This window comes from Babylonia areolata, chromosome 1 (genome assembly GCF_041734735.1).
Source record: "Babylonia areolata isolate BAREFJ2019XMU chromosome 1, ASM4173473v1, whole genome shotgun sequence".
Taxonomy (NCBI): Eukaryota; Metazoa; Mollusca; class Gastropoda; order Neogastropoda; family Buccinidae; genus Babylonia; species Babylonia areolata.
Window position 1 is genome coordinate 5706318 of NC_134876.1, and position 12094 is coordinate 5718411.

The 12094-nt window shown below is 40.9% G+C and overlaps 1 protein-coding gene across 1 annotated transcript in view; it reads left to right on the plus strand.

Moving 5' to 3' along the window:
* Positions 1-12094, plus strand: part of LOC143290611 (uncharacterized) — an 80366-nt gene that overhangs the window by 54919 nt on the left and 13353 nt on the right. The window contains exons 42-49 of the mRNA XM_076600214.1: positions 2112-2164; positions 5151-5394; positions 5967-6256; positions 6872-6976; positions 9153-9237; positions 9486-9639; positions 10595-10845; positions 11869-12050. Of these exons, the coding sequence (XP_076456329.1) occupies positions 2112-2164; positions 5151-5394; positions 5967-6256; positions 6872-6976; positions 9153-9237; positions 9486-9639; positions 10595-10845; positions 11869-12050 (1364 nt within the window). The remainder of the gene's footprint in view (positions 1-2111; positions 2165-5150; positions 5395-5966; positions 6257-6871; positions 6977-9152; positions 9238-9485; positions 9640-10594; positions 10846-11868; positions 12051-12094) is intronic.

Here is a 12094-nt window from a genome sequence, read left to right on the forward strand (position 1 = left end):
AAAAAAAAAGTGTTTTTGAAGAAAAAGGTGTCTGTACTCTCTCTCACTCTCACCTACACACACGCCTGTGCGCGCACGCGCACATGGATGCATTGTGTTCATCTATCATTGGAAATAAGAGTGTCCAGCTGGATAAAGAGGAAAATGTTGGTTTTACTCCTGCAATATAAACTAATTCCTTTCAAATTCTTTGACTTCATCACACCACACCTATGCAACACACACACACATTCACACACACACACATGCATGCACACACAGAGAAATAAACAACCAACAACATAATTTAATCAAACAATGATTTGGGTGATGGAAATATTCTTAGTTTAAAAAAAAAAATCAGAATGGCTTCAGAAATCATAGAAAGTTAAAAAAAAATCACACAAAACTGAATTGAGTTTGCTGGTGGTTTTTAACCCATCTTTACAAAAGATGCAGTTGGTTGAAACAGTTGGGGTGGATTTCACAAAAAAAGTCTACTTGCACCACACAAGCACTGTTGTTTAATGCCTTGTTGAGGTCAAAATGAGAACCACCCAAGTTTGGGTTACCTGTCATGTAGCATGCTGGCTTGCCATGCGTGTGGCTGCAAATGGAACAGGCAAAGGTGAACCCTATCTACAATCCAACCTAGATCACTATCCAACAAGATGATGGCCTTTTTTTTTTGTTTTTGTGTGTTGACTTTTTCTTCCATAGATCAGCACTGGTGAAGATCACTCTTATGTCATTGGTTTTGAAAAGTGCGGACACTTCTATGAAAAATGAGTATATCCCAAATAACCTGCACATTTATTTGCTGATAGTCTGAAGCACGATGATATATGAGCTTCACTGGAGGTAACCTAAGCTGGTTGACTCTGATGCAGTCAATATGCATCACATACTTTATATTTTAAGGCTTGGAAGTCCAGGCTGGACTTACGTTCAGATGATTTTTTTTTTTTTGCATGATTTTATGATTAGGCCTGATCAATATGCATGGTTATGTGAAAGTCAGGCATCTGCTTTTTTTTTTTTTCCCCAAACAGCAGATGTTGTGTAGCTTGTATAGATAAGTCTGCATGCTTTGATGCTTTGAAACTGAAACTTGTACAGTTATTATTTGATGTGTTATTTATAGGTCTCTGTCGGTCAGTGTTGACCATGGATAAATCCCAGTTCATGTAAGCCCAACTGGTACAGCACTGTCTGTGGCTGAACAGGCCGATGTGAGAATGCAAGTCTCTGTCGCACAAATTACAATGGTGGAATGACACTGTGCTGTTTAAACTGCGGTGTTCTCTTTGCGGGTCCGCTTTTCTTCTGCTGCCCACATCACTCTTTCTTCTCCTGATTCCTGTTGCTTGGTCAGAGTGTGTATCTGGAGCGGTCATCTGCAAGGTCTTCACAGTGCTCTGTGTCAATTTTTAGAGCCTTTAAATCCCTCTAGCAGACATCTTTGAAGCACAGCTTTTTTACCAGTGTCCTTCTTGCCTGACATCAGTTATCTGTAGAGAAGGTGTTTTGGGGATTCAGCCCTTCTCCATACAATTGACGTGGCCCAGCCAGCAAAGCCTGCACTGCCTGAGCAGAGTGAATATGGTTTGGAGGCCAGTATGAGACAGCACTTCAATGTTGGGCATTTTGTCCTGCCATATGTCCAGGATGAACCTCAAGTGGAAGGCATTTAATCTGTTCTGCTTGGTGTAAGTTGACCATGTCTCACTCCCATACAGCAGTGTGCTGCAGATGTTGTACCCTCCATCTTGGTCATGACAGAGTTTTGAGTTCTCCCACACCTGATTGGTGAGGTAGGCTGCTTTTCCAATCCTCTTGTCGATCTCTTTCTCTAAGGAGTGATTGCTGCTGATGATGGTCTGGTTCACAACCTCCAGCTCATAGTCATCAATGGTGATGACTGGTGGGGCTTCTACACCCTGACCCAAAACTTTTGTGAAGTGGTGGATTAGGGTCTGGAGTTCCTGCTGTGTATGAACACAACTGCAGCAGCATCAGCAAACAGCATGTCCTGACCAGGGCTTCCTCTATTTTTGTTTCGGCTTTGAGGTGGGCAAAGTTGAATAGCCTGTTATGTGATCTTGTGCAAAGGTAGATTCCCTCTGTTGCAGTACCAAAAGCACACTTCAGGAGCACAGCAAAGAAGACCCCCAACAGCACAGAGGTGAGGATGCAGCCTTGTTTTATGCCACTGTGTATGTTGAATGGGTTTGTTATGCTGCTGTAGAACATCACTGTCCCCTTATGTTGTCATGGAAGGATTTGAAAATGCTCTGCAATTTTGGTGAGCAGTCAATATTTGGCAGGAATTTGAAAAGGCCTTCTCTGCATACCACATCAAATGCCTTGGTGAGGTCAATAAAACAACGAAGAAGGACATGTTCTGTACTCTGCATTTCTCCTGAAGCTGGTGGAGGGAGAAGCCATGTTTATCATTGATCTGTTGGCACAAAAACCACAGTGACTCAGGTAGACACATTCGGTGAGTTGCTGTAAGCAAACAATTCATGTGAAGAAGTTACCAACTATGCTGAGGAGTGAAATGCCTCTGTAGTTATTCCAATCACTTCTCTCACCCTTGTTTTTGTAGAGGGTGATGATCTTGGAATCTGTCATGTCCTGTGGTACTGTGCGTTAGATGAGGACTTCTCGCAGCAGAAGCAGTAGGGCAGTCTTGCAGTGCTTGAGTAAGTCCGGCGGGATTCCATCACTGCCAGGTGCCTTTCCTGTGGCAAAGCTGTCAATGGCTTTGCTATGCTCATCCAAGGCTGGCTCATCTGTGGTCAGCAGGCACGCAGTCTTGCAGTGCTTGAGTAAGTCTGGCGGGATTCCATCACTGCCAGGTGCCTTTCCTGTGGCGAAGCTGTCAATAGCTTTGCTAAGCTCATCCAAGACTGGCTCATCCGTGGTTGGCAGGCACGGGATGGCATCAAGGGCTGAGGGGGATACAATGTTCTGCCAAGAGTAGAGGTCAGAGTAGTGTTCCAACGATGTCTCCATCTGTTTACTCTTGTCTGTTATTGCTTCCCCAGTGGCCGATATGTGGGGGGCTGTCTTGCTCTGGACTGGTCCAAGTGCTTTCTTAATACCATCATACATTCCCCTGGTGTTCCCTGTTGTGGCAGCTGTTTGGATGTCTTCACTGAGTTGAGTCCAGTACTCGTTGGCACAACATTGAGCTGTCTGACTGTTCTTTGCAGCTCCTAGAATCTGGAGACTTCTCTCGTTGGGAACAAGTCTTCTTGTACTCGACAAGAGCGGCACGTTTGGCTTCTGTGACGGGAGTCATCTCTGTTCAATTGATCGTGCGACTTTGAAGTCTTCTTTCCTAAGGTAGCCAAGCCTATACGGTGGTTGGTGTCTGGCAGTTCTTCCCGCTTTTTCATTGCAGACTCACCAAGGCACCAAGTTCCTTCTCAAAAGCGACAGCAAACTGCTCCACAGGTTCAAGTTTAGACATTCTGCTTGTGTCAATGCGTGTATTTCCTGACTGTCTTGTGCAGTGGAATTTCTTCAGTTGCTATTTCAATTTGCAACACACCAAAGAATGGTCTTCAGTCTGGTAGGTAAGGGTAAGTAGGACATTCTTGATGGAGGTGCGCGTGGTCAGGATCAGGTCCAACTGGTGCCAGTGCTTTGAGCAGGGATGTCACCATGAAACTATGTTCCAGCTTGGTCTGGAAGTATGAGTGAAGCACAGGTCATGGTATGTGCAGAATTAATTCATTTTGCCCACGCGAACCTTTCCAATGTGTCCAACTCTCCCTTTCTTGATGTGTTAAAAAGTTTACATATACTTCACTGAAAATAATCACATTTAAGAAAATTGCGAACTGTTTAGGACCCGCTGTGCTAGCCTATTGTATCACATATAGCGTGTGTGCATAATTCCCATTTTAAGAAAACATTTATCCATCCCAATGTTTTATCACATTGACTCTACAGCACTGTTGTTTAATTAAGTTGTCTTCCATGAGGAATCAATTTTTTTCTTCTAAAATCCAGCTTGATGAATAAACCAATGTAAACTGTCACATTGATCAATCAATCAATCATTTTGTTTAAACTCTCATCACCTGAACAAGCTAGGCCACACAAGATCTGTATATGTTTGCGGATGTCATGTTGGCAACTGCATACAATGTATTGCTAATAATGATTTTGAGAAAATGATAAACATTTTTAGTGCTTATACAAACACTTAATGCACGTAGCACATAAAGCAAAAAACAACAACAAAACAAACAAACAAACAAAACAAAACAAAACAAAAATAAAGAAAAAAAAAGAAAAAAAAGAAAGAAAAGAAAATCATTTTGTTTAAACTTTCGTCTCCTGAACAAGATATGTCACACAAGATCTGTACATGTTTGCGGATGCTATGTTGGCAACTGCATGCATACAATGCATTGCTAACCATAATCTTAAGATAATGACAAATAAACATTTTTAGTGCTTACACAAACGCTTAAACGTAGCACTTAAAGCAAAAAACAATGACCAAACAACAACAAAAAAAGACACTGAGGTGAAACTAAATTTTAACTTATGAAAGATATTTATGCCTTCTCAAAGGTATCACAGACCCTATGATAATTATACAGAAAATTCTTTGCTTAGCTGGAGACCATTCTCACTGGTACCTTTCCAAAAATGCTGGGCTTTGAGCCTTATTTACATTTTAATCCCATAAGCTTATATATCAGTAGTTGTTGGAGTAAGGACTACTATAGCCTAATTATCATTCAGTGTTAAACATCTGCATGATGAAGTTTCTGCTGGCCCCCCACTCCCCCTCCGCCCCCCCTCTCCCCCCCCCTCGATAAGGGGAGATTTATCCATTTTTGAATTTATGGTATGGACCAGAGCACAGGAAGTTTTCACGTTCCAGATTTTCAACATGGATGCTAAAAAGAAAACGTCGTGAAATTCTGTCCACGTAGGAAATAATCCCATCATCTGCTGCATTAACTTTGATAAAACAGTAGACTGATTGCAAAAACTTTCGATATTGATAATTTACAAGAGACAGGGGCAAAACAGTGGCCAAAATGCCGAGGAAAGCTGATGCTTCAGACGAAAAAGGACGCGGTTCCTGCTGCACTTTGGAGGCAGTGAAACACTTTCTTCAGAGTGGTACAATTCCAAAGGGTTACACTAAAAACGACAAAAGAGCATTGCGGAGGCGTGCCAAGTCGTTTGTTTTGACCAGCAGTGGAGAGCTATACTTCACGGGTGGTCGATCGAGACACAACAAAGGACTGACAGAGAGTGAGACGGTGGGAGCAGAAAACCCAGAGGATGAGCCAGACCACACGCAGGTGCTCAGGAAAGTGGTGTTTTCGGAAGAGGAGCAGCAAGAGATTATCAACAAAGCACATGTTGGTGAAGATGGTGGGCTTATATTTTTTGTTTATTATATATATAGTATTATTATTGATTTTATTATTATTATTTTTGATTCGAGAGGCAGGTTTCGTTCCCAGAAGCCAGTGTCACAGTTTACTCGAATATTCAGTCATATCGTCAGTCATCATTAGTGTACACACACACACACACACACACACACACACACACACACACACACACACACTATGTACAGAGTATCAGTACTCACATACCATTTTATGCATACACATAGATGCAGGCATACACGGACATCCACAGCACACACACATGTGCGCGCATGCACACACACAAACACACACACGTGTGCATGTATATATATCATTACATACATGTGCAGACTCACACACATTTTTATGCACACACCCTCACACATATATAGAGTGACACACACACACACACACACACAACACACACACATGCACACACACTGATGCTGTTCAAGGATTCACACAAAGTCGAAATGCATGCCCATCATCAGATTCCCTGCCTATCTGTTTTGTTTCCCCCCATCAAGATATGCACCTTGGAGTAATTTCCTTTGAAATAAAACTGTGCAGGTTCACATCATGGCATGGAAAAGACAACAGAATATGTATCCAACCAATACTACTGGATGGGAATCATCTCTGGCGTGCGAAACACCATCCACAATTGTCTGGTTTGTAGCTCCCGCATCAAAAACCCAGGTCGGTCTCTCGCCTTATTTCCACCTGGCTATGAGTCAGCCACCACCTCCCAGACCAGTCATATTGCAGCTGCCAACAGTTCAGCCTCCAAAAGCAGCGAAATTCCAAGAATTCAGGAAGAACTGGCAGATGCTAATGGACTAACTGCTGATGATATCGATGTAAATGAGGGAGAAGATGGGCTCAGTGAACTCAGTATAACAGACCCTTATGCTTCAAAACAAGAAGTTGAAACAGGGCCAACAGATGTCTTTTCTGTCACCAAAGAAGTCTGCAGTCATTTTTGGCAGAAGGTATGATATATGACATATTTAAGTATCTTTCATCCTTCCTAATTGATGTTGACTATTATTTTGTGCAGTTAATGCATTCAGTTAATGGTTATCATTTCATTTGTATTGTCAGCAGCTTGTTAACAATTTACTTATATCTTGATGTAATAAATTGATGAATAGCTATTCAGTAAAAAAAAAAAAAAAAAAAAAAAAAAAATGGTGAGAGAAAGAAAAATCAAGGTAAAAAAAAAAGGAATTAATTTTAACTGAAAACTGAAATTCACAATTGCATAATCTTAGAGAAATAATGAATGGGGCTGCAAGATCAAAGTCCAAGCTTGTACCATAAGATTTGCAGCTATTTTCACTATTGAGACAAGAATATGCCAGAAAATGCAATACTATAATGATAGATATACATTTCAAAGTCTGTTAGTGAGAGTGGTGTGATTACCCAGGTTTTGTTACAAGGGTGGATACATTGGGGTATTTTACTTTCAGGTGGAGATACAGATCTTTGGCCCATTCCAAGCCAGAAAAAAGCTTGTCTATGTGGTTGTGGCTCTGGACTCATATTCTCAGTTTCCAGAAGCGGTGACCATGGAGGTTTTATCATCAGCCACTCTCACCAATTTTTTTCTAAACCTTTTCTGCAGGTAACAACATCACGTTCCTCATCTTTTGTTCATGTACTTTATGCAGTACACATTATGATGATACATGTATTCATTAATTGAATACACACATGTATGCACAAAAACATAGATAACACACATCATGTTGTGAGTGTCAAAAACATAAAGGAAACGTAACCCTGTTGCATGCTTGAATATAATGCACAGCTGACCATAATAATAAGGGTAAGAGTTTACCAACCGTTATCTGATTAATTTTAGTCATGCTGTAAAGTTTTTTTTCAGTAAACTACATGTTTATTGCATCTGTTCCTGTTGCAAGACAACAACACAAATATAGTGTTCACCATACACAGACAGGATTCAGGGAATGACAACATGCAATTGCTTTAGTAGTGGTACAGGAATAAACTAAATCTTCAGTTGAAATGCACTGGAAACTAGCATTTGTTTTCAAAAAATGTGTTTGTAAATATCATTATTGTTCAAATTATTCACAGATAACTGTGTGTGTGTGTGTGTGTGTGTGTGTGTGTGTGTGTGTGTGTGTGTGAGTGTGTGTGTGTGTGTGTGTGTGTGTAGTAGTAGTAGTAGTAGTAGTAGCAGTAGTAGTCTTCAGCTTAACGTCTTCCACTTTAAGTGATATTAGTGTGTGTGTATGTGTGTGTGTGTGTGTGTGTGTGTGTGTAGTTTTACTTTTATTTTTGTGAATATATAGTGATGAGATTCACTGTTGAGAAAAAAAGTGTCATCTTTTATTAGTAGCTTGCATAATTTATTTCTAACATTTGGCCAGTCCAGAAGATTAATTATGCACATTAAAGATAATGTAATCCATGGCAGTATTCAGTGGTTTATGGAAGCAAGAACATATGCAGCATGCATGCAGATCCCTGAAAACAGAGTATGGCTGCCTACATGACAGGGTAGAAATAGTTGTACTTGTAAAAACTTAAGTATACAATTGAATGTGGGAGTTGCACCCCACAGAGACAGAAAAAGAAGAAGAAAGACCCTAGTTATGATATACACAGGTATGGGTCCATGGAGAAATTGCTGCTGCTGCAAAACCAAGTGACGAGAAACAAGGACCTGTACATCAACTTGCAAGATGTACAGCAAGCTGGTGTTTCCCCATTGCTGCTTTTTCCACATGTCAACCCACTGGGTATATATACACACTTTCTGTTGTTGTTATTATTTGTTGGTCAACTTGTTGATATTTGTGTTTGATTCTCACATAATTCTCTTCGTTTGTCTCACTTTCTGTCCTTCCTCTGACTCCTTATCCATTGAACTCCAGCTTTTTGTAGCACTGGTTTTAAAGAAATAAAGCAGAACACATTTAATAAAAAGTTGTTGATAATTATTATTATTTATTTTTTTTTAAAGAGGTGTATCTCTGCATATATCTTTCTGTATAGGTCTGTCTCCCCTCCCTCTCTCTCTGATATATTTTTGTATCTTCTCTCTCTCTCTCTTTATATAGTGGAGTGATGGCCTAGAGGTAACGCGTCCGCATAGGAAGTGAGAGAATCTGAGCGTGCTGGTTTGAATCACAGCTCAGCCACTGATATTTTCTCCCCCTCTACTAGACCTTGAGTGGTGGTCTGGACGCTGATCATTTGGATGAGATGATAATCCGAGGTCCTGTGTGCAGCATGCACTTAGCACATGTAAAAGAACCCACGGGAAAAAATCCACTTTGATAGGCAAAACAAATAAAACTGCACGTAGGAAAAAAAAGAAAAAAAGGGTGGCACTGTAGTGTAGCGGCACACTCTCCCTGGGGAGAGCAGCCTGAATTTCACACAGAGAAATCTGTTGTGATAAAAAGAAATACAAAATATATATATATATGTGCCTTGCCTTGCCTTTTGCCCTTAACTCCTGTTGGAGTCATCAGGGCACCATCCAGATGAGATTTCCACCAGTTCCCTCCATCCCTTGCGGTTGTGTGTCAGTGCCTGAGTTTCTGCAAGCGCTTTCCCTGTCCACCCCTCAGTGTTGTCGTTCCACTCTTTCTTCTGTCCTCCCCTCCTCCTTTCTGCTTCCACGGTTCCTTGTACAACAGTCTTTGCAAGGCCATCAGATCACATCACATGGCTGGACCATCTCAGCTTTCTTTTCTTCACTGCTGTGAGAAGGTCTTCGTGGGGGCCAGTGTGTTGCTGGATGGTACTGCGTATCTAGTCATTGGTGATGTGGTCCACGTAAGAGATGACCAGGATGGTGCGACAGCATCTCGTTTCTAGTACCTGTATCTTCCTCTACAGTTCAACTGTAAGCGTCCATATATGTATACATACATAAAAAAAAAAAGTATATGGCAAAAACCAACAACATGATATATATATGCTGTTTGGATTCAAATCTTGATTTGTTTTCTCTTAACAGTTGTCTCATTTTGTATGATAAGATAAACCATTGAAAACATTACAGTGTTGCATTGATTTTTTGGGTCTGGTGATCTGTGTCAGATGACAGGTGGAATCACGTAGAGAAAAGCCTGATTCGCTTCATCAGCCTGTACCCTGACTTCTGGTTCCACTGTCTGGAAGCATTTATGGTTCCTTTGCGGATCGCCCTCCCCCCTGAGGCTGTCTACTCTCCTTACTACCTGGTGCATGGCAGGTAAACGGATATCTTTTTACTCTTGTAATATTTCTGTCATATTAAACGTTTTTCTACTTATACAAGCTGCAGTTTGCTGAAAAAAATGTTCTTTGAGCAGAAATAATTTTGTTGATTTGTGTGTGTGTGTGTGTGTGTGTGTGTGTTCATGTGTGCATTTTTCCACTTGTGTAAAAGTTTCCTGGCAGAGATTTGAGACATACAGTGCACCCATGAGTTAAGTTTTCTTATATTTTTGTTTTGCTTTGTAGGGGATGGGATGGGATAATAGGAGGGGGAATTCATAAATATAAATAAACATCACACACACACACTGTTGCACTTAAACGTGCACATGTGTGCACGCACACACACACACATGCACACACACATACATAGATACATACACAGAAGCACACCATTACACATACACAAATACAGGTGCTTTCATTTGAAGGTCGTCTCATGATATTAGTGATAAGATAAATCCATGTGTGGGTCATTTCCATTGAATCAGCTGTTTGTGAAATCATGAGCAATAAAAATGCCTTTTTATTCTCTCCAGTTGGTAGAAATGGGAGAGAAGATGAGGAAGATTCTTAAGAACTAAAAGCTGTTTGGAAGGATAGCACAAATAGAAGTTTGTAGTCTGTATTAGGGTGCCATGGCAGAATCAGGTATTGGACTTCTGATCCAGTATTCACCAGTGATCAGAGTTCATGGCCACGTTTCAGCGTGATGTTATGTTCTTGGGAAAAACACGTAACTCCCATATTCCTCACTCCACCAAGGTGTAAATCAGTACTTGACTTTGGTCAGAGATGGCTAAAATGTCAGAAGTAGATCAGGCCCTGCCTTCCTATGATGAGCGCTAGACACAGTGGACATGAATTCACAAAAGGACAGGACCTCTAACATTTTTTTTCCAGTCTGTGTCATGTATACAAATAAGAAAGCAGCAGAGTGGCTGTTGCAGGGAAGCTCCAGTGCCGGACAAGCTGAGCCAGCTGTACAGTGTGACCAGCTCAGGACACACAGAAGTCCAGCTGACAGAAGACCAGGAGAAACAGACGGTGGAGATGGTCACCGCTGCTTATGGGATATACTCTGACAACCCTTCCATCCCTCTCACCCTCCCTGAACCCTCAAATGTTGAATCCACTCAAACCTCTCGGGTAGAAGAATCATTGGAGACAGACACTGATGGGACACGTGTGGAGAAACCCCGTCAGCAGGAAAAACAAAAACATCCACGTGTGCATGGAGGGTTGAAACGCAGCAGCACACTCAAAAGGAGATGTGGGAGATCAAGACAGAGAGAAAAAGAAAAAGAGATTCTGGAAGAGAAGGAAGAAGCATCGAATAGAGTACAGATTGAAGTGACAGAGATTCCAGACGACGCAGGAATGGATGCTGATGATGACAGTGACAGAGGTAACCAAAGAAAGAAAAACGAAGCTTGTAAACAATCTGGGTGTTCTCAGCTATAACCAAAGATAACACTGGAAAGAAAATTGCTAACAAACTGGATTTTCACAGTGATAAGTAGCGTCAACTGATCAAGAGTTAATTTCTTTGAGTCAGTTCAGCAATTGAGGTTTTGTCTTTTTTGTGTGTGTTGCTGTGAGATTACTTTAAAGTGGGGAAAATCATGTTCTTCACAGAGTAACACTTTAGAGCAGGCAAACATGTTCTTCACACATCTAATCAGTATATACTTTTCATATGAAATTTGTTTTTGTGTGCTGTCATTCTCAGTTTCAATTAATTTGAATATCTGCTATCCAAATAAACTGCATTGACATGGAAAGATATGTGTATGAATATGAAATCATTAAGCTTGCAATTTCGTTCAAATACTGGTAGGTGCTTGTGACTTCTGATTGATTTTCTCCGATATTATTGAAAGAAATGTGTAATTACAATTTATTCCCCAAAGTGACTGAGATATCCTTTTTTTATTTTCAGATGCAACATACGAACCTGAAGTCAAGTCCTCTGTAAGCAAGAGTCCCACAACTCAGCCCATTCGTTCATCTAGTCGTCAAAGGAAAGCAACTTATAAAGCTCAGGCATCTGAGATATTTACCAAAAAATTCACAAGCCCACTGTCCAAATGTACTTCTTCAGTGTCATCTAAGGGTAAAGTGCAGTCATCATCCAAAAAGAAAACTCAGGACTCCTCTCCAGAACAATCACTAGTATCCTCAAAAGACAAAAGACAGTTAAAAAACCATGAGGCTTCTTCAGAATCTTCAGCCGAGGTTGGTCATGACACTGGCAAATCCTTGCTGCCAAAGAAAAAGAGAGGCCGACCACGCAAGGATGTCAGTAGTGATGATGTTGAAATGTCTGATATTACCAAGATAAAATTTGGAAGCAAGAAACAGCGAGCAGGGTTGCACTCCAGCATTATCAAGAACATGAAGCAGGTGAGATCAGTGTGAAATCCAGGCCTAAAAGACTTTTTGTTGGT